General features: G+C 35.3%; 2 protein-coding genes and 1 non-coding gene across 5 annotated transcripts in view; 2 read left to right on the forward strand and 1 right to left on the reverse strand.

Annotated features, from left to right (window-relative positions):
* Positions 1-132: 132 nt before the first annotated feature.
* Positions 133-11,621, forward strand: LOC110374326 (angiotensin-converting enzyme). 3 transcript variants are annotated; one of them, XM_064037299.1, is made up of 13 exons: positions 133-272; positions 5,438-5,659; positions 5,997-6,252; positions 6,545-6,688; positions 7,232-7,423; positions 7,710-7,807; positions 7,955-8,127; positions 8,831-8,955; positions 9,212-9,339; positions 9,647-9,861; positions 10,270-10,410; positions 10,902-11,077; positions 11,505-11,621. In XM_064037299.1, exons 2-13 carry the CDS (start codon positions 5,444-5,446, stop codon positions 11,582-11,584), a joined length of 1,944 nt encoding a protein of 647 aa, XP_063893369.1. In that variant the 5' UTR covers positions 133-272; positions 5,438-5,443; the 3' UTR covers positions 11,585-11,621. The 3 variants fall into 3 exon arrangements, with proteins under 3 accessions (XP_063893369.1, XP_063893368.1, XP_063893367.1); XM_064037298.1 differs by lacking the exon at positions 133-272 and adding an exon at positions 1,520-1,564; XM_064037297.1 differs by lacking the exon at positions 133-272 and adding an exon at positions 2,790-2,881.
* Positions 11,622-12,706: 1,085 nt separating this feature from the next.
* LOC126054263 (U1 spliceosomal RNA) lies at positions 12,707-12,870 on the reverse strand. Its single transcript, XR_010277054.1, has one exon. It is a non-coding gene; the product is annotated as a U1 spliceosomal RNA (small nuclear RNA).
* A 6,642-nt stretch (positions 12,871-19,512) lies between these two features.
* The window catches only part of LOC110374317 (angiotensin-converting enzyme), a 156,163-nt gene continuing 151,788 nt past the window's right edge, over positions 19,513-23,887 (forward strand). Inside the window, exon 1 of the mRNA XM_064037116.1 lies at positions 19,513-20,298. Coding sequence (XP_063893186.1) covers positions 19,645-20,298 — 654 coding nt within the window. The 5' untranslated portion in view covers positions 19,513-19,644. The remainder of the gene's footprint in view (positions 20,299-23,887) is intronic.

Below are 23,887 nucleotides of genomic sequence, written 5' to 3' on the forward strand. Positions count from 1 at the left end.
AAAACATCAACATTATCAAACGCAAGAAAAAGTAAATAAAATTTGCATACACCTACCCACACACCTACAAGACCCGTTTTGAAACCCTCAGACCATCGACCAAAAATGACAAACAGACAAAAAGAAAAAAAACAAACACCGATCGGGTTTGTATCAGTATGTATCGCCAATTGTACTGACACGGATTATCATTCAAGGAGTGCTTTAGATAAATACGTATCGCATCCCGTCTCAAATAGTAGTGTGTGGTTGATAGACGAAGGAACTAGCCGGTAAGAGACACAACTTTTTTTTGTTGCTATAGCATTATTTTTAAATATTGTTTTTACCAGTTCTGTCGAATCTTCTAAAAGTTTAACTTGAAGTTTTGAGAGTCACCATTAACCTAGGCAATTTGACGAATATTTTAGTTTTGAAGATTAAGTGTGTAATGATGACGCAGAAAATCTATAGTCTATAGACAGTTAAATGAGCGTTCAGTGTGATGGAGTTGCAGATGCAGCTCCTGTCAAATTACTTTGCCATTGCGAAGTTGGCTACAACATTGCTTATACACTAGGCATTGAATGGCTGGCTTCAACAGTAAATATATGTGGAGAACTATAATAGGGTTAAATTGAACCTGCTGGTCAGGATTTTTTATGAAGATGACGATGAATGAATCAATAAAATGTAGTTTGACATCTTAGGTCATTCAGAAAGCTGTTATTATCCTTCACGCTTACAAAGTAGGTACATAAACTAGGCGGAACGGGGAAAAGACGTAAATTGTTATTTATAATGTCAAACAGACTAACAGACAGACAGGAGGAAGGACGGAATAAAGTGTTTGTTTGAATAAGAAACCTTATGAATATAATAAACTTTTCCCGCTTCTGTAGCGACTACGTCTCGAACTACAGTCCTGCAATACCTGTTTCTAGGATACCTATTTCCAAGACAAATTTTATTTCAATTGGTTTAGCTATTTCGGCGAGAAAGCATGACAGTCCAAAGTCTCACTTTTGGATTTATACTATTAGCAAGAGTTGGAGCAGTAATTTAATAGGAGTAACCCAGTTTTTGATGGCTCAATTGATTGAAGAAAGAGTTTATTTACGTTATTGATGTTGAATAGAAGTTAAAGGTCAGTTATATTACGTGGTTTACTATCTTCCTCTCATGGCCCAGGCATAAACTATTGTAAAAGATTTGTATAGCTAAAAATGTTCTAAATCCCTTCTACTTAATAGTTCTAAGATAAATATAGAACCAAAAGATGAAAAAGCTTAATTTTCCTCATAATTTTGTAATTAACAGCAATTATTTAAAATTCAGTAGATTGCAGCTCTGCAGGCTTATTATAGTGCGAAATGTCATCAAAGAGAATCGTCATCTTACCGTTAATTAAAAGAAAATTTTATTTAACTTGCTCACCAAGTCGTGTCGAACAAATATAAGCTTTGTGCATCAGATAACAAGGTTTAGTTTTATGTAAATTTGGATCAGGTCTTAATGTTTTGTAAAAGTTGTGGTCAAGAATTTACATTTTGGGATGAAATCGAAAGAGCAGAAGCGATGTCTTGTGAGTAATTATTTATGTACCTACTTTATTATTTGTTTGCGGATAAGAATTTTCAAAAAGGTAAAAGAAATATCTGGCTTTGCATATTTAATTTATAAAATTCCTTCGGATAATATGTAGCATAATGTTTTGTGGCTGTGTTCGTATGCGTATGTAGATGACTTTATGTCTGAAACTTTTGAACCACGTACCTTAAGATTTTTTTTCTCCGGGTACCTATTGAAAGAAATGTTTTGCCTATATTATTTGAAAAAAACTGCCTTCTACTATGGGTAAAATGCTAACTCATTATTAAATTAACGCAAAGCTAACGTGATATCTGGCGGGTGAATACCCGTTTGCGTTAGGGGTGCGGCAAGGTACTTTGTTAACAACCGTGCTTTCGACAAAAGGTAACTGAAGACTGTTGAGTAAATGGATTTCAGCCAGTAAGAGTCTGACAGACCCCTCCGATGACCCGAAATGGATTATTTTAGTTCATATATTTTTTTTAAATATGGATGGGTACATTGAGACTACTTGTATTGTTGATGTACAAAAATAACATTAGAAGATTCTGGTGCCCATCCGTTATTCCGTCTGTTACCTTCAAGTATTCTTTACACAGAAGACAATAATGTGCCACAAAATGGTCACAAATATTTGACTAACAATGTTTTGCGTTTATGAATACCGAGTGAATATTTGACGGGAGCTATTGGGACGAGTTTATGTGCTACAGCAAAGTCAACGTTATTTTTTTATTATGAATGTGGCATATGAAAGTTCTTTCAAAACGTCAAGCAGTTCCAAAGAGTTCCTCAATTTTTTAACCGGCAATTAGATATAGCCCAATTATTTTTGGTATTGTAGTAAGAGAAAAATTGTGTTAGAAGAAGGAAAGAATGGTGAAATACTTTGTCTTTAAGTTACGCCTTTAAAGATTCTACGTCATACTTGCGTGTTTATCGTTTGGTCTAGATTCTTCTTTCGTAGTATTATTTGATTAGCAATTATTTGATATTGCTTCTTGGAAAATATATTAAACAAATTGCAAAGTATTTTAGTAATATTGAACATTGAACATTGTGTCATTTGGTCTAAAACATCCACCAGTCGCATTGGTCTCGCCTCCAATTTTCTCGTCACACGAATCTCTTGAAATCTTAAAAGCATGACACGTTAGTAATTAATTTACATGATAATTACTGTTTTTGAGTGTAGACCAATGGTTTGACCACATTCAGAAGTAGTGATGGTAGTGTGTGAGAAGTGACAAAATTTTGGTGGAAAATGCCTTGTGGATATTTTAGCCAGACAGCTAAGAAGGTTTTGTTTGTAAGTACAAGCAGTATTGAAGATCATTTTTTGGGGTGTTATAGTCTTAAACTGAGTTTAAAGAATTAGTTGTGAAGAAAAGGTGCAAGAAGAATATTCTAGTTTTTTTTTCGATTGATCTGATCTAGGAAGATGGTAAGGATGAGAAGCAAATGAAGATAAAAATGTCTGCGCAATTGTTACAAGAAGTTACTGAGTTTATTATTTCAAAGTTTGTAGGCGCCAGAGATATTTTGGTGATGTGATGATTTAGAATGTATCTATTATCTAACTAGGCCCAATAAATTTAAAAGGGACCATTTTTAAAAGGTTTACGTCTATTTACTTTGAACTATAAGATTGTTTGGTTGTCACCAGAAAATTTCTTTCTCAGTTACACAACTCTTGTAGTAGATAAGATATATGTAGTTCATGATATAAATTGCGGAAGATATAGAGATTATGAAGATATTTTTCTACTTGAGATTTGAATTGTCGAAAAATATATCGCTGTCTGTCTCTGTGTAATCGAAGTTTCTTTATCTATCTTTGAAATCGATATTGGATTCGTTCTAAATTAATTGCTTGAATTAGTTTCACTGCAATGTGAATCTTCAATTAATCTACGAAAATAGACTGCGTCTAGACTTGGTTGGATGTTTGAAAACCTTTTTTATGCGCATTTACTTATCTCTCTACAAATTGACATACTTCGACACGGTACAAATTATAAACAATCAAAATAGAAGTGGACCATTGCGCTTCTTAAACATATTCATTTGAAGGCTGTCCTGGCTCTCAACCATGTTGTTTAAATTGTTGTTAATCATTATTGGTTTCCCTCTTTACCGGCAGTCATTTGCAGAAACCGTAGGTTAAACGACAACTGTCTTTCTCTACGAAGCGTAATAAGTAAATAATAGCTCTCTAGACAAAAAATGTTTCTATAATCCGCCGTTAATTGGCAAAAATAGGCCTCTATCATTTATTCTTGCTTGTCTTCTCTACTCTCTACTTTAATCATGCATTATATAATTTGTCTTCAAATGCCTTTTTACTTTTTCACACAAACATCGTCGAGGTTACCTATATCTTCATAATTCTTTTTACCATCCGTTCTGCTCAATTTGGCTCCAACAATATTATTCGTTGGATCATTCACCTCTCATGTTCCTTGACACGCTGCTTTGCCTAACGTTTTAGACTGAGGCATCAGTATCTCAACTTTCTCATCTCCATATCATTTAAATCTTGTCTATCATTGTTAAATCCATATTTTCTTCAATCACGCATTACATAACTTGTCTTCAAATACCTACTAACTTTTTCACACAAACATCGTCGAGGTTACCTATATCTTCATAATTCTTTTTACCATTCGTTCTGCTCAATTTGGCTCTAACAATATTGTTCGTTGGATCATTCACCTCAACTTATTCCTTGACACGCTGTTTTGTCTGACTTTTTAGACTGAGGCTTCACTATTTATGCATTGATATAGGATTGCTTGCTTCATTCCCAGTTGTGAAACTGTGTGGTCTTGTGAATCTGGCAGGTTGGTTCTGTATTTTATTTTGTTAAGCTCTGTTCATGTTTTGTTTTGTGTGTGGTGCTAGGCTCATTATTGGTGAAAATATGTGGTGTTTTAGTGTGTCTAGTTTATGCTCATTTTCATATTGATATCGTGGTTAACAAAACTCCAAAATATGGTTCAATGATTTGTATTTATATTTGCATAATATTTTCGTTTTTAAAATTCCATGGTTAACGTTTTGCGCGCAGATGTTTACTAACTTAGTTTCTTTTTAATTAGTGGCTCTCTCTCTCTCTCTCTCTCTACGTGAATCTTCAATTATTTATTTCCCAGAGTAAGAATATATGAAGCACCTATGTACTTTTAAATACGTGAAGAGATTTAAAAATATCTGCATAGGGTCAAGGTGTACCTATCCAGTTAAATGGTAGTTGCTGAACTAGATATAAAATTAATTACTTCATTGCTTATGTATATTCACACAGGTTTTGCTAAGGATGATAAAACTACAGAAAATAATTATTTACATAAATAGAATCTGTCACACTCATACAAAATCTAATGCGGCAGGTACGAAGAAACAATAGGTACTAAAATATTATGAATGCCTCTCGTAAATTGATTGTTACAGTTACATAAGATTGAACAGTAATTAATAACAGTAGAAGTTATATAAGATTGAACTTATCTAAAACCATAGTAGTACAACTCTGAATTTATATTACTGATCAGGAAGACTGGGTAATAACCGATCCTAAACCCAAAGAACAGCTGACAGTCGTGATCAAAACATATAATAGGAGAGACCTCAGGAAAGGTTTATATCTCGTATTGTAAATGTACATATGATCGACGCGCTAACACATCATCGGTTGTGTGTGAATGGTTGAATGTTTTGTCGTATATTTGTTCGTTTTGGGGTTACGCGACCGTTAGTATAAAACGGAACATGCCGTCAGATATGAACCTTCCCTAAGTCTTAAGGTGGATAGAACATGTATTAGCAAAATACCAGATAGTAACTATAACTAATGGTTTCACAGTTGATAATGAAGATCATCGGCGAGCTAGCCCTAGTGGGCGCGATCGCGTCCGTCTTCATAGTGGCTGCTAAGGGGCGGGCGGTGGAAAGGGCGGCCGAAGAAGCAGCCGGCAGAGACTACATGAGGAACCTGGATGAGATCATGTCTAAAGCCAAGAATAAGAAGACGATCGCCACGTGGGACTATGAGAGCAATATTACTAAGGCTAATGAGAATAGACTGGTGAGTGAGATTTGTGATGTATTGTTTGTAGTATACAACCAAGTTATGTTTCATATAAGTCCAACTAGAGAATGTAAGCAATAAGATCGAATGATGATACGAGAAACGCATTGAACATTTTATATTAGTAAGATCAAATAAGATTATTCAAAAGTTACGGTCGGTACGGGTTACGCATTTGAATTCGGGTGTATTTATTAAATTGCCGGCATACATCGAAAACCTGTTCTTTGGAGGCTTAATTTTGGAAATATTTGATGTTTAACCTAATTATTGATTTTTTGACCTCACAAAGTCATGTTGAAGTAAACAAAACTTCTTTTTTAATTTTTTTTAGCTTCAAATATCGTTAGAATTGGCAGAAGAAGAGAAAGAATACTGGAAAGACACAATGAGCTACCTTTGGCACGAGTATGAAGATCGAGATCTCAAGAGAATGTTCGAGAAGTATTCCAAGCTTGGTACTTCAGCTCTGCCTGAGGATCTGAATGAGAGACTGATCAATGCCATCAGTAACATGCAGTCGACGTACGCTAAAGCCACAATTTGTGATTATAAGGATAGGACCAAGTGTGATTTACATGTGGAACCAGGTAATGTAGTAGTACTATTCTCTTACGTATACTATACTGCTTAGGAAACATTTTTTGGTGTTTGTTGGTTGGCATCCTGAAGGCTCCGAAACTACTGAATCGTTTTGAAAAAAATCTTTCACTGTTTCATTGAAAGCTACACTCTTGCTTAGTAATATGGGCTGTATTTGTCCCGGCACGAGCCGTATTGTTCCCACGGTGCTCGGGCAAAACCGCTAGTAATAAATCAAAGATACACTCTAACCTAGTTATCTGGTTTTCTCTAAAGTTAACATCCTAATGAATATTACAGAGGTAACAAATATCTTCGCGACCAGCAACGACCCTGAGGAGTTGAAGTACACCTGGCTGGAGTGGCACAGGGTCGCCGGAGCCGCCTCCAAGGGCAACTTCACTGAGTACGTCGCTATGGACAATGAGGCTGCCAAGTTGAACGGTAAGCAAGCCACGGAATAATAGATATAAACGTTAGTATTTTATGTTGTTATTATTGCTATGTTAAGCTATTTTACGTTTCAAAGCTCAGTTTTACCACATGGACATGTTACCACCAATGAAGGTTGGTATATCTGAATGACAGTCAACTTAGACCAGGTTGACGAATCCTGGCTTACTTCGAGGCGAAGAGATTTTTTAGTATATGACTCAAAGAGAAACTTCATATGTTTTTAGTATGCTTCTTTAAATATGTCCGTAAGAATTGCACACACTATTTGCTATTAACTACTACACTACTAATAGACTCCATTAATTTATTATTAAGCACTGCTTGCCGATATTAATGATAACTTATTCAGCATTAATCAAGTACAAGGTCTGCTAGAAGAGATTTTATTAGAAATAAGCAGTACCTTCTTTAGTCAAGTGATTACTGTGTAAGTGTGTACATAAATAGTTAAATAGATAAATAAATAAAAATACTTTTGCCAACTTCAAATGAGTTAACCACAATCACTAAAACATCTTATTTTATTTCCAGGTTACGACAGCGTAGCAGAATGGTGGCTGAGTGAATACGAGGCTGATGACAGCGAAGACCAGTTTGCAGCACTTTGGGCGCAGATTAAGCCTCTTTACCAGCAGATCCATGCATACGTGAGGAGGCATCTTAGGCTGAAGTATGGAGAAGATGTTGTGCCGGCGAGAGGACCCATCCCTGCGCATTTGTTGGGTAAGATCTTGTTGATTTGGAGTTTTATTTTGAACTCTATTACGTCAGTTTAGAAGTGTTTTTGCCTTGTTACTTATTTTTTAATTCTGTATTAAATATTGCTTCATACGAATATATAACTGATAATGTAATAAGTGACTAGGTTATTCACTTTACTGATATAGCAAGATGCATCTGGGATTGACATCAGGGATCAGATTTTGACATAGGTACTTTAGTAGGCTTTGGTATCCTTACCTCAGCTATTTTTTTACGTTTCGCATTTATTCTTCATTGCATGTTCCAGGTAACATTTGGGCTCAAACTTGGAATAATGTGGAGAAGTTCACCAGACCGTACCCCGACAAGGCTGAAATTGATATCACTGGTGCTCTACAAGCTCAGGTTAGTTACGTTGATCCTACTAACCTACCTTGATATAGGGTTCCAATATTATCAGAAACAATCAAGTACTAGTGTTTTACCTGAAGCCATTGCCTAACTGACTTCTACAGTACATGCTCTCTAATTCTAATATTTTAATATTTCCAGAACTACACAGCACTGAAGTTCTTCCAAACCGCCGAGGAGTTCTTTACTTCTCTGGACTTGATGCCCATGCCTGACTTGTTTTGGGAGAGATCGATTATCGAGAAACCTAATGACGGACGTGACATGGTCTGCCATGCTTCCGCCTGGGACTTCTTTGATGGTGAAGATTTCAGGTACGTTTAGATAGGTATAGCTGAAATATTATAACTTCAGTGTTTGTAAGGCTTGAGACATTATCGTTTAACTTAACATATTAATTTATTAATTATTTAATTAACTTAATCCTAACTAATATTATAAATGTGAAAGTAACTCTGTCTGTATCTGTCTGTCTGTCTGTCTGTCTGTCTGTCTTTTCTTCACGCCTAATCTACTGAACCGATTTGTGTGAAATTTGGTACAGACATAGTTTGGAACTTGAGAAAGGACATAGGATAGTTTTATTTCAAAAAAAAAAAAAAAATTCCGGACATATAGCGCCATCTATTGGTCAAACCAAAAATATGCTGGAAGTCACTATTCCATGCGAACGAAGTCGCGGGCAAAAGCTAGTATGCAATAAGTAAATAAGTATTTACTTATTGCACATTTTGTACAATAGCGGCTTTAGACTTTTTTCTCCCAGTGGACCTTTGTCCAGTGATGGTGGAGAAATAACAGGGGCAGGTGCAAAGTTTTCTTTGATATTTAGTTTAAAAACATATATAGGTTACAGTATATGGATATTAATTCATAATACAGTATACATAAATATTATATTTGCCACAAAAGAGAGAAAAAAATATGATTCACTATGCACTTTCATATGTACTATAATCATATACTTGGCATTAAGCTATTACCTGGTGTTTCTGATATTAATGCTTTCTTTGCTAGGATCAAACAATGCACTACGATCACAGATGCGTTCTTCAAGACTACTCATCACGAGATGGGTCACATCCAGTACTACTTGCAATACAAAGATCAACCCGTCATCTATAGGGCCGGAGCTAATCCTGGTATGTTGAATCTATGTTGAGTTTCATTGGTTACTCATAAAGTGTCAGTAATTTATCTGATAGTTAAGGCTATCTGCTAAATAAAAGTTGCTTATAAATCCTGCCAGATATTACCAAAACCAAAAGTTATAGTTTATCTGTCAGATATGATTTCTGGCAGTTTTTAACAGACATTTCTCGTTATTTCACTGACTATTATAATTATTTCAGGCGTTATTCGAACATTTTTAGCGTTAATTTGTATTTGTAATTTCAGGATTCCATGAGGCTGTGGGTGACGTCATCGCTCTGTCAGTAGCCACACCGAAACACTTGAGAGTCATGGGTCTTCTAGAAGAAGGACCCGAGGATATTGAGTTTAACATCAATCAGCTTTATAAAATGGTAAGCACTCTCCCTGATAACTGTCTGCCGTTCAACGCTTTTCCTCCCGCGCCTCGAGGAAATTACCAACTGCATCCGGATAAAAAGTAGATAGTCTATACACTTTCTTAGACTTTAGACTACATGTCTACATGTGCAACAAATTTCATTAAAATCTATTCAGTTCTTTTGGTGTTTCACAACACTAGAGTGACTTGAACATTTAAATAATTCTTGCCTGTTTAAACAAATACCATATGGTTTCAGAAAATAACCAATGCATGAATTTAAAACTACTTGATATCTAACTGTATTTCTATACTTCTAGGGTCTCGACAAGATAGTCTTCCTTCCCTTCGGATATCTCCTGGATTTGTTCCGTTACGGAGTCTTCCGAGGCACCACGACTCCTGAGGACTACAACTGTCACTACTGGCAGCTGAGGGAAGCCCTCCAAGGCATTGAACCTCCTGCACCGAGGTCTGAAGATGACTTCGATGCCGCTGCCAAGTATCATATTTCGGCTGATGTGGAGTATATGAGGTGAGAATGGGCTTATAATGTATTTTTGCTGATCTTGAAATATATACGAGGTTACTAATGAGCCTACGGTATATTAAGAGCAAAACAATTAACTGCAAATACAGACAAGTTAACTTGTTCACAAGGAGTCTCATCAAACCAAACCTAGTCGTACAACTAATGGTGAACGATCACCTATTAGAATCAAACGCGATGAACAAAACTGAAACTGAAAGTATCAAATAAATGACAAACGAAATGTTAGAAAAATAAGAAATCGTACATTTCTTTGGCGCCTTTGTCGCATTCTATTCGCCCCAGAAACTGAACGAGATCTGATTCAATATGATTCGTTCGATCCACTCGCAGTATTCGGCTCCGATAGATATACGCATTCACCATAATTCAAATTTATTCTAATCTCTCCAGGTACTACATTTCCTACATCATTCAGTTCCAATTCCACCGATCCCTGTGTCAGCTAGCTGGGGAGTACACCACTGGGGATGAGAACAAGCTGCTCTCCAACTGTGACATCTACAAGAGCAAGGAGGCTGGCAATGCTTTGGGGTAAGGAAGGAATAATTTAGATTTGGTATATTTGTAGATGTCGACTTAGGTTTCTGTAGGAGTCTTGTGAGAGTAAGCGTGAAAGATATTTTTCGGACTAGCCTTATTCAAAAACTGTTGATTGTTTTTTCTTTTATGTAAAAGTCATCGTTAAGTTAAGATTAGAAAAAGGCAATACTGCAGGGTATATAGGGTATAGGGTATATAAGTACAATGACTTTCATTGTACTTATATAAACGGATTTCATGCATGGAACTCCACCTCCCAAGATTATGTTTGTTTAAAAGAACATTCCAAAGTTTCGTGTTAGTAAATTAAAATGAAAGTGAATTATTTCTCAAGCTTGTGGTAGTTACGGATATTTATAAGTATACAAGGTTTTAATCGTTTAGTTAGACAACTGTGCTATGGAAAATAGTTCCGCTATTTTCTTTAGAATTTCTGTGGATACTCTAAAAAAACGTTAAATAATTCCTTTTTTGTTTTCCAGTAAAATGCTCCAACTGGGTTCTTCCAAGCCCTGGCCTGATGCAATGGAGGCGCTAACTGGACAACGCAACATGGATGCCAGTGGGGTGCTGGAGTATTTTGCACCTTTGCACGATTGGCTTAAGGCTGAAAATGAAAGGACCGGCGAATTTGTTGGCTGGGAACCTAGTACTGTCCGTAAGTATTTTTAAACGGTTTTATTTAGCTCACCCCGTTTGTTTTATTTATTCTTGGGTCAAAAGTAATTCAATTTTTTTTCATGACAAGACAAAAAAGATTATGTTCAGTGGTTGACCAAAACTTGAACGCTTATTGCCATTTTCATATAACGAGTGTGCTTTTGAATTTTATGCGGAAACATTAAAAAATACAAATATCTAAATTTTACATTAAACACTTTCTCCTTTTTGGGCAATCGATTAAAAATAATATTTTGACTGATTTTAATAAATCGTTAAAAATAATTTGTCATAATTTCAACAGTAAAATACATTGAGAGCACATATTTTTAATGAACCTTTAATTTGTGTAATTAATATGGATATTGATATGGACAGTAATAACAAAGTGTACGATTTGACTTCATAAACACTTCTATTTCCAGCATTCTGCACAGCTGAGCAACGTTCTGCGATGGAGACCTCTGGCTTCAACAAGAGACTGATGAAATACGCTTCCATGTAACACTTCACTTCTAATAAATGTATTTATTAATTACTTATTGAAAAACTTCTAAACTGTCTTTTTATTTATTTGAATAAAAATCATGATATCAGCTTATGGATGTCCTGTACTCAATATAAGCCCCTCTAATTTTTTTCATAATAGGTACGTAATACGTAACATATTAGCCCTAGAATTTCAAAAGGCTATGCAATTTTATATAAGTTCCATGACCATACCCTATATAGATACCATGACATACAGTATACTGTATTCTGGAGCAATTATTATTATGATTTTCCGTACAATACCACAAACAAAATATTATGGTTGTTGTGAATAAAGAATGAAAGCTAGAAAACAAATCACATAAAACAAACCAGGTATTATCATAATTTATTTGCAAGAACAATAATAACCGAGATTACCAATAAATGTCCCTTTTCAATTACAACACTCCAAAACGTATTTTCGCATTGTAGTCTCCAAAACTAGTTTATCTAATTGTTTTTTGAGACAACAATACCTGAAACTTATTACCTAAATGTACTAGACTGTGTCGAAAGGAATACTATAGGTTTCAAAGTACCAGTCATGGTTCTAGATGAAATAAACTCAATGGCAGGATGTCACGCAATGACGAAATGACCCTGACCTCGTGGTGACAAATTTTGCGCTACTTTAAAAGGTCAGAATAGTTATTGTTGCCCTTTTGAGGGTAGGGCTCACTTGTAATTAGAAGATAGTTGGCTGTTTCACCTTCGATTTCAATGATTTTAGAGTTTGCCTTTTCGAAATGGCGTTGTTTATTGAAATTGGACAAAAATTCTATTCAGCGGCCACTGGAGGATTTTTTACATACGATTTTACACAATACTATACGAAGGAACTTTTCTACAAGGCAATATTGTTTATAATTTTGAATGATGATTTATCTTACAGTCTAATTATTGACCTTATCTATCAGTTAAAACATTCCTTTCTTGTTCCTTATAATATAACTATGGTATGAAGTAATACGGTATGAAGTACACCCGTATTGGCCGATCTCCTTACATGAGAACAGTCGCCGTATACTGATAATCGGCTAGCATCACAGCATCACTACCGTTGGCTTAATTGCTGATTTTTAAGGAAATATGAAGAGGGACAGCGCGAACGCAGTCCCTCACTACCAAAAATTACGCGTCCGAGTTATCCACATTAGGGATAATCGCAGGGGTCAACCCATCCGCAGTGCAATGGATGGACCTCGCCCTGGGGGAACCGCCTTCTTGATCACGGTATCCCCTACGCCAGGTAAGTATGAGTTCACCACAGTACGGCGCGAGGGTCGTTCGGCCGCGGAGAATCTTAACACCGCGATTCAGAAATCGAGCGGATTTGTACAGCGCCATCTAGTTGCAAAATTAGAACTAAATGGGGTTGGGGTGAATACAATGGGGTAGCTCCTTTCATACGAATCCAGCTGTTCAGAATAAAATGAAAAAGATACTTGGTTGAAAAAAATATTTTACTCGTATTTATGGTTTTTAGTAAAGCTGGATTGACTACAGTACTTATAACTGCACGGTGTTTTAAAGTACTAGCACGACTGAGACAAAATTTGCAATAGAAGTTATTATATCGTTCAAGGATTATATTACATATGTAAGTAAAATCTTTACCTCGAAAAGTGATTACAGTGATACCAATGTCACACATACGATTTATTAAAGCTAGTGATTATGGCACGCCATCAATTTTAGCAGTATAATGACACTTATATGCTTCCTAATGCAACAAGGGCGTGTAAGAAGGTGGAAGGCTAAAGTCAATTTATTAATGAGATATGGAACTTAGAATGAAGTAAGTAAAGAGTTTATACCAAGTCTAACATGTCTTATATATCAAGCATGTGGATCTAAAAAAGTGTCCTCTATCCGTTACAACCCATATATTTCGATGCATAATTTCATCTCAAACTATGTAGCCGTTACAGCGTAAAGGGTATTAAAGTCACTGTAATGTTGTTATGAATTTTTTGGCAACGATAAGGAAAATATATTTCTTAAAGTAAGTATGTATACTAAGTAAGTATGATGCTTGAGTCCTAATCGTACCTACATAATATATCCGTAAATAGAAAAAAAAAACAACTCTTGTTTAAATTATTGATCGAATCTTTTATCAAATGGACAACAATAGATTTCAATTAAATGGATCAGCACCAAACAGAACGCAAAAAAATGTTGACATGTCATGTATGATAAAAGATACAGTTGATAATTTAAAAGAACTATTAGAACGTAATTATTTCCCACATTACGATGGTAAACAAAAAAAGGGATTTTCGCGTGTTACATTTTTTATACTGGTTGTTGATACGAGCAACTTATAAATAATATGAGAATCATGATATTTTGTAGTTAGTAAAATTTTTAGATAGACGGCCTATAAAGATACCCGAACCACCAACAGTTCTGTATGCGTCTTGCAGTACCAACGCCGCAGCTCTACGGTAGACTGCACATCAGTGGTAACTGTCATGCACCTTTACTCAAAAGTAATAAGTACGATTTTCTTATAAAACTGTTACCACTAACCTGAAGTTGACTGTACGTGACCCTACTATGTCATACTGAGTATGTCCGATACAGGACCAAATGGACCCTGAGGGTGAAGAAGTTGGAGTCACGCCACAACTCGAATTTCGAGACGTTCCTGACGATTTATGTGTAAATGGGTTTATAGGTTTACATAAAGCCATGAAGAGAGGTGGTTCGCTAGTGGAGAAGTATTTTTCTAATCGAGTGTGTGTCAAAAATTAGTAAGATTTCTGTGGCTGACCCTATAAAACAATTTTAATAGTAGACTGTATGAAGGACTTGTCCTACATAACCTAATATTTCCCACAGTAAGTCAACTTTTTTGTCACTCATTTTTTTTGCTACATATTTTCCGGTCCACTTGTCTGTTCATGACAAGGACTTTTAATGTTATTATATGTTAATATCTTTTGTTTATGAACTATTGTGACTATTGTCATGTTAAGGCGTCACCTTCGGTCATTAGTTAAGCTATGATTCATGGTAAGATGATTCACTTTGATGGTTGAAATGGTCATCATCAGCCTTTTGAATAGACCCACTGCATATGTGTAGTTGAATGTTGTACCCAAATACAATTTTGAAGGAAAGCGATAGGTATTATGTAATCCTTTTAGGTGTTCAAAAAAGTTTTTCTGGAATCCATTCGTTTAAACAAATATGTTTATTGACAAAAAAGCAACTTTACATTACGGTATTTGCCGTTGAGCCACATAAGCGCAGCTTAGTATCTTGTGGCTCGAAATTGCTTTACTTCTTCGATAATGTCGAGTGGATAATCATTCTTTTTTTAATCGAATGCGTGGTAAATTGTCTCTATCTGTGTACCAAACAGTTATGATATTTGAGATACTTAGCACTTTTCCGTAGTGAGGGAATGAGGAAGAATATCGCTTTGTTTGTATAAAAAGGCCTTATTAAATAAACTTTTTTTATTATCATAAGTAGGTAAATAATAAACGATCCTCCTGCAATTACGTAAGCAAAACGGAAGATGCCCTCTATATTTATTTTAATTATAATTTTATATAGAACGGTATGACTGTACCTGTATTGTACAAAGATAATTGACTCATTTTTGTTGTGTATTTCTCACTGGAAGTCCAGTCTATAAATAAAATTAAGATCTGTTTACTATTCTCGTATTTATAAGAAAAGTCAACAGCCTAGGCAGCCTACGCTTTGAGCAACTGTGTCGGGGTTGGCTTCCAGTGTCATCGGATGCCGCTGAGTAGGTACCAGTGTTTTACAAGGAGCGACTGCCTATCTGATCACCCGATACCTACTTTTTGGTAAGACAGCATGTCACAGTAGACACAGAAACAATATTCAGGTTGAATCCATTTTTTTAGCTGAAAATACGAGCATTATCATTTCTTGTTAAACCACTACAATTTACCTATATTTTTCGACAAAACATTACAATACATCAATTAAGTTTCCGAAAAAAGTGTAAAATATAGGTTTGTACTACTGACATAATTTACTACAAGATTAACATAGCCCTTATGTCTTTAGGCATAAGGTTTATATTAAACTAAGATTGTCTTAAGATGTCTGACGGCCTTGCAAGTCGTCCGCGGTCACCACAAACGCAGTCGTGCGCATAATGAATATAAAAAAATTTTACTATTATAAATAAGTGTTTGTTTGAGTCATTTTACGCTAATTTATGAAAGAGACTTGCATGACATGTTTTGGTACCGATCAAATCTTCTTTGGATTTTCTAACTGTAAGTATGTTTTCTGGAGGGCCCAATAGCCAATAATGATTTTTGAGGCTAGACTGTTTGGTTACAGATACATTAGACAACGTCATCATGTGTATGCAAGGGTATTGTTTCTGAATTTCTGAGTTTGTAACGTTGTTGGGGTAATAAATGGGTAATATACTCCTACAGGCTACATTTTATGCATCTGCAGGAATTCGTTCCCTGCTGACGTGGGTGAACCAATTTTGGAAGCTGGATAAAAAATCAGAAGTTTCAGGAAAACAACAAAATACCACTATATGTATGTAATATCAACAAGACTAAAAACGTGCGTAACTTACAAATATGCAAAAAAATATTACTATCACATATTTCTCAAGGGCTTATTAACCAACAATTTTATGGTTAAAAATTGTCCTTGCTTTACCATATTCACCAAGAGGCGGTAATATGTCACTTAGTATGGGCGTACATATACATGAAGTTTGTATGTATGTACGCAGGTACAGAGTTCCCACGGCAAAACTGGCACAATAGGAAAATTGCGTCGTGTGTCTTGTATGTTTCAAGAGGTGATAATGCCGAGTGAAAAACGAATTGTAATTAATATAATAAAAGTGGGTTTGGATATTTGAGCAGATGTTGATGAAAATTTGCTGTATAATATAGCTTATGTACCTATCAGAATGATGTAGGCGTACATTCCTCGTAAAAAGCCACTTTTCAAAAATTTTAGTTTTCGGAATATTTGAACAGATATTGATGACAATTGACAGCTTGTGTGTCAGAATTATATTGTTTTTTTTTTAGGTTCGTGAAGTAGTTCCTTCTGAAACTTGGTGAAATTGCTTGCGTAAACTACGTATAATTTTTTTATTTGCGAAGGAATGAAGAGAGACTGACTTTTCCACAGTAAAAAGTTACTATTTAAATTCGTAAGACAGACACGCGATCCTGTTTTCCGTGAATCATTAGATGATACATACCGGTTATTAAATTTTGTGCAGTACCAATATAAAGTGTAATAAAGGGGTTTTTACTGAGATAATTACATAATTCTTATTCTAATAAGGGTATTTATGTGATGTTTATAAAACATGTGTTGCCATTGCCATTATAACTTTTTATATCGGTTCATTACTGAATAAAAATTTTTAACAAAAACTTACAGAGAACCCAAAAAATGGACCGTTTGTATATTTCAAAATTGAATAACTTTAAGAAGCTTCATTGATTCAAATCTTGGTGTTCAATTAAAATTTGGCAGCAAACAGAGCTTTAATTTCACATATTTACTGTGACACTAGTTCCCCAAAAATACATAACAGTCGCACTATCAACTCTATACAAATCCTTATGGTTTTCTTGAATGTACGTACGTTTAAAGTTCCCCGTTTGATTTGTGTAGACGATGGCATCTTGTTGTAGATATTACGCATGTGCGTGCTCTATGTATTGTTATTGTGTAAGTTGTACCTACTTAGAAGAGTGTTAATAAACATTTTCAATTAAAGGTTTTCTTTCGTCTGCTTTCTTGAAAGGGTTTTTGACTAGTTTCTGCCAACGGTTTATCGGTAACTCGTTAATCTCGCTAAAATCACTAATTTTCACACCCTAATTGAAAGTAGGTTATATCCTTTCTGAATGTTTTTTTTTTGTTTGGACCAGTAGTTCGTTGAGGGTTTAAGCAAACAAACTCTTCAGCTTTATAATATTTGTATAGATAAGACAATCAAAACAATAAAAAATCTATACCTTATCTTTAACGTACAATGCGTGAACTTAAAAAAAAACTTGTAAAAATACAAAATTATTACCTCACCGTCACCATACCTCATTAAAAAAGTACCAGGAGATAATAACACCTGAACAGGTCACGACTTCCTCCGTTGCGTTATCTATCACTTTCACTGTCTACTGTCATGGCTTTCTTTGTCACACCTCACAGGAGTAATGGGGTCGTGGTGTGCATGATAATGTGTCATCTAATTGTTTAGGGAATTGGTATTGTTTGGACTAATATAAATTATTAATTACGTTGATATAATAAGTTGTTTGTTAAATGTGGATTGCTGATTGATGAAAAACTACAATACTATTTGATTGCGTCATGATGTCCCTGATCAAAGATAGTTCAATTCGGATGAATATAATTCTGTTGTATCAAAGAAAGAAAAGCGTTTGAAGAGATGAATATATGAAGAGTCAAAATTTAGTCCGGAATTGAATTTAACTTTAGTTTTAGCAGCTCATGAGAGAGACTTCGCTCACCCGGTAATTCCTAACTACTTGGGAAAGGCCTTTGTCCTGAAGTGGATGTTTTTCAGTCAAGGACCACGATTTTAACTAGGCCACATTCCTAGAAAGTCAAAATATTCAAATGACAAAAGTTTCTTCGTAATCCTTAATTGTTAAACGATGTTAGGTGCAGTACACACTTTGTGACGCAACAAATAAGTGTAACACCGTGTTATATAACGAAGAATTCATTACAACTGGGATTTTACGTCCTTTGAGTAATTGTGAACGCGCCTTAAGTTTGTTTCGAAAACAGGAGTGGTTGATTGCTATTTTGGGTGTTGTAGGTACCTTTATGTCGAAATGGAATAGGAGAAGCATGCTAAGGCAATAGTAGGAAAATGTACTGTTTTTAAGATCTGTTGGTATTATTTCTGGGTAAGTAAAACCTTTTTTTTGTGTTTATGTTTGTTTGGACTCAGAAGGCTTATGATTTTTTGTAAACACTGTTCTGATTTCAAAATGTTGTTGAGTTTAGAGTATTTATTGAATAAATCTATTAATTATTCTATTGGGCGAGTTTCCTAGGGTCACGGGTGGAACCGCTGGCGGAAACTAGTCAAATATATAAGAACAATAAGTAACTACAGAATAAAGATTAATTAATAAGCTCATTCAACTAAAACGAATGATCTACTCAGGCGTAAAATGACATCTTTACAAGTTCATTCATTTTCATCCTATTACTAAATGCTATTAAAAATAATTAGCATGCCATTCTTAATTATTTATCAATTAATTTTCAGCATTGAAATATTGTATCAATGCCGTTCAGTCACCCTGATGGGATGATCATCGGAAAATTGATAATTAAGCATTAAATAAATATAAGTTGAGTCTAAAAATATTCTAACAAATAGATTTATTTTATGAAGAAAAACTTACTGAAAAACAATTTTCCCATCGAAACTTAACTAAAGATTTTACGTTAAAACAACATACACAAGTTTTGAAAGATATAATCAATTCGAAATAATTAAGTACGTATACAGTTTCCGTGGGATAATAGAAAAACTGAGAAATCCACGGACGGTAAGGAAATCTACTGTGTATTTAGCTAGTGTTTATTATAATTATTATGTACAATGTTAATAAAATAACCTTACTTAGAAGTAAATAAACAAATGCACCTCCTATAGTAAAAAGTAGATAAGTTCCCATAGCTTTCATAGTTAGTACCTACATTAGTCTTATAAAATGCTGATTGTAAAGGCGGGAAAAAATTTGCAGATACAGATCAACCCTAAGTCAATGCTTACACAATCCCATATAACCCTATGCATCGGCAATAAAACGTAAGACATGACGCATTATGACCTCAAGCCTATTAGGTACGCAGAGCCACAGTCAGACAAAGCCGATTCACACGGCCCGACTTCAGAAGCCACCATACCAACGAACAGTCGTAAACGCGATACGAACCTAGCACCACGCACCATTGGCTGCTAACCTCGCGCTACTGGGTCAAACAGACCACCTTACCATGGACTATCTTACAAACAAAAAACCCATAATGTGGTTCCAAGTTATTCTGGTGCTCTTAACATACTCTTCAGCAGAACCGCAGTTGGATTTGCCGCCAATATCGAGCACGCAGCGAAACTATGGTGGATACGGTTTCTCGTCTAGTACACCAACTTCTATAAACTCTCCGGGGAATCAGTACGATGTGAACAGAAACTTTCAGTACAGTTCAGCAAGACCTGTATCTTCGTCACAAGCGCCAGGGATATACCCTGTGTCATCCACCCCTTATAGCATAAACCCTGATATAAGCAACAATGGTTACCCCAACCTTGACTATGGGAATGGTCGAAACCCAAGTTCGACTTCAAGACCCTACGATGATAGAAATCGTGATGATTCAATTGATATAAACAATGATCCGAATTTCAGGAAGAATGATCCGAATTTTGTTCGTACTGATCCTAATTATGTTGGAGCGAATCCCTATGATTTCAACAGGGGTGTTGTTGATGGTAATAATATAGATGATAGATTGCAGCATGTGAATGTGCAGCAGATTAAAGACTTTTTGGCTCAGGCTGATGATCAGGCGTCAAAGGAGTGCACTAACAATGTAGCTGCCCAGTGGAACTTTGAAACTGATGTTAGTGATGCTACTCAACATGCAGCGGTAAGTTTTTTAATTATCCTTTTTACATTGTGTGTTTGGATTTTCCACAACCAATTCTTACAGCTTGACGTTGCGAAACAGTTTTATAATTATTGAATTATACGTTTCTGAGTTTCAGTGATTTTGAGGTAGAAGCATTTCATGCCGTAGTGGTAGAAATGATTTGATAATAATAGAATCCTTACATGCCTATGACAAAGAATAATTTTATCCAGATATCGCCAGTAGTGTAGAATGAATCTTAATATTCATCTTTGTTTATAACAATCGTTAAGTCCTTATATAGCTCAGTTTAAACTTCGCTTCATTTGTCACTCATTTAGTATTCAAGTCATGTTTAATAATCATTTCATCAATGTGTCCACCTTGCATACGGAATTGCATTTTAAGGTTTGTTTTTAAACTTTAGTTAAAGGTGTCATTGAAGATCTTCAGCAAGTTTAATTTCTAACATTTGAAAACATAATAATTGACATCGAAATCATTATTTGGTTTTGTTTACTAAGTTTGACTAACGGAAGTTTGTATAACACGTACTCTTTTGTTATGCTTTTATTTTCATCATTGTTTTCCAAAATTGTAAGACTACTTGCGCATTGTAATCCTATTTACGTCTTCCTTTTGCATCATATCATCCCAATCCTTACCTTGACACATCCTACTCCAACCAGACCTTTTGCTTGCATTCTAAGACTTCTGTCGTATCTTCACGATATTAAATAACTACATATGTTTATATACCTATACATAATACATACAAGTACCTACATAATATTTTAATGGTCATCCGTCCACCATGATTACAGGCAAATGACTCTACTATTTGAGATTGTTATCAAATAAACAATGTGCTACCTCCCGCCATGTTAAAATGACATGCAGCATTTTATAATGCCTTGGGAACATGTAGTTTTGTTCTTAATTATCGTCTTTAGAATATACTTCTGCTTAATTATGCTGTGTGCTATATTTCGTTTTGTTTATTTTGTTGTGTAGTAGCTATGTAGTCATTGTTGTCGGGATATTTATTTTGTCTCATCATATCAGCCAATTCCTGTCCACTGCTGAACGTAAGCCTTTCCTAAGGAACGCCAACCATCCCGGTCGTAGGCAGCTTGTATTCGTACTTTCTTTTGTCTGGAATTCCTCATTTTTGCCTTGGTGGATATAGATAGAATGTTAAGCTTGACTGTAAAGTTTTCGTACATTAGCAAGTCATGAAACAGTATTTAGGGGCAACAGCTTCACAATAAGTTATCAAATCTAACTAGTGACCTTAAAACCTTAAGACCTGGTGAGATGACCTTAAATCGAAATTCCCAATTAAAGCGGTAGAAATTCTCATTTCACACATTCCCATAGGCTTGTCTAGTGGAAAGTTTCCGGGTAGCGGTTCCCATAGGCGAACAATGTATGTGAGATCTGCACTCAGCAGTAAGTTTCTATGGTGTGTCTTCATAGTTTTTGTATTGTACTGTATTGTGTTCTACGTCAGATGTTATAACTTTGTCTGCACTGTTATGGGCAGGTTTCTAGACGTAATGATTGATTATGATATTGTGTGTTATCGAAGATTGTGGGAGATTGTTGTGGCTGCGGAAATGCGTGTCATTGATTGCTAATGAGAAGTCGCTATTTGTTTTAATGAACATAATACAGATGACTTTATCTTGCGCGTTTTGGGTTAACAATATTTAAATAACTCGAACTTAGGTAATAGTACCTATCGAGTTTTGGAATTACACATGGATAATGTTTAGGTATTACAAATGGTCTCATGGTCAAGATTGTTAATTTATTGAAATGCAAGGTAAGTGTGCAACTTAAGTTAAGTACACTTAATGCCACAAGCATTTTTTCGTCCTCAGGTCAGAAAATTGATAGTCTTTGTTTAACTTCAATTCATACCCTTTTCCTTATTTTCATGCTTCTATCTATCTCTTCCCTGGTAGTCGCAGACTATCGTTGATTTACATTTCCTGGTTGTCATTCAGCGAGTCAGTTAGTGCCCTAATATTGACCGGCACAAAGTTCTCAACAGCACCATTCTTATCAAACTATCAAGCTAGTACAATCGAGATCTAATTATTATATTTCTTATACCATTAGTTCGTGGGAACATTCGGTAGTAAGTGTCGTGACTAGTTTCGATATGTTACTGTTTTGATAGTTTTTTTGTTTTGTTGACCTTATTATCTACAATATCTGCATGATTGAATGATGTTTCATAGTCATAGTGGATGGTATTAATATATAAGTAATTTTTACGATACGCATTTAAAGTATTTATTTTAATACGCGTACGAAATATTTTGGTTGTACTTGAAAATGATGACAATCCTTTTGTGCCTGAAAAGGACTGTGTTAGAGTGAATGGATTCCAAAACTCAATTTACAATACGATAGAACATGATTGTATTTTGGCTGTTTCGAATTTAACACGTCACTGTTTTGATAGAGATTGCATAATTCATTTTGAATTTAATGCCAACTTAATGGAAAATCTAAATATATGATGATGACCCTTTTTTTCTGACGTCAAAAATCATCAAATGACCCCTCCCGCTGTGGGTTAGCAGCGGTGAGGGAGTGTCAGACTCTTACTGACTAAAAACCGTCGTGTTCCGTCATAGGCCTTTTATGTACCAGGGCCGCGGTATCCCTTTCGAACAACCCGCAGCCCCGGCAGGCCTTGGCCCTGCTGGGCCCCGCTGGGGTATGATGATGACCCTTAATTTATCACGCCAGACCAGATCTTTAAATGACTACGGTAGGGCAGTTTACACCTTTAACTGTAGTATGAGACCTATGTGTTAATCTAAAAACAGTATATATTGACCGTGTTACCAATCATTGCTTAGCCGTAATATCCGCCATATTGTACTAGAACAATGAAACTATGGAGTCACCGATAAACAAATAAAAGGTCACATTTTGTTTGTTATTTAATCGATTGAAATTGAAATCAGCTGTGGAAATGCGCCGGAGTTCCGGAGGATGAATTTGGAAACAGAGACAGACTAACAGCCATGTTTTTATGGAAACACCGTGATACAGTACTACTAATTTATTATTTGTAAAAATGGAATTTAAAAACCATAAAAATTATGAAGTGAATGCTGAAGGACCACCTTACAGTTGTCAAAATTATCTTACTGGTATAATTGAAAAATTCTTTCACCGTTGAAAAGCTACATTCTTCTCAACAAGATAGGCTTTATTTTATCCTGGTACGGGCAGTAGTTCCCACGGGACGTGGCTTAGAATATGTCCAGACCAAAAATACTCAAGCAAAAGGTAATACTAGAAGGATAGTAACTTATCCTGTCAATCCCTTCAAAATTGAAATAGCAATCAGCATGTGAGGCCAATAATAATAATCATTAGCAATACCATTACAATGACAATGTACAGTAATTGTTACTTGCCAATTAGTTGCTACCATTTAAAACGGCGGATGCCAAACATGGACCAAACGGAGTATTGCTAAATTATCGAGGACTTCTTTGAAAGGCCACTATATCTTCTTCATTTTAATGGTGGACAATTATTAAAAGACACTGCCTTAAAAAGCAGACAATTTAGACTT

This window comes from Helicoverpa armigera, chromosome 12 (genome assembly GCF_030705265.1).
Source record: "Helicoverpa armigera isolate CAAS_96S chromosome 12, ASM3070526v1, whole genome shotgun sequence".
NCBI lineage: Eukaryota > Metazoa > Arthropoda > Insecta > Lepidoptera > Noctuidae > Helicoverpa > Helicoverpa armigera.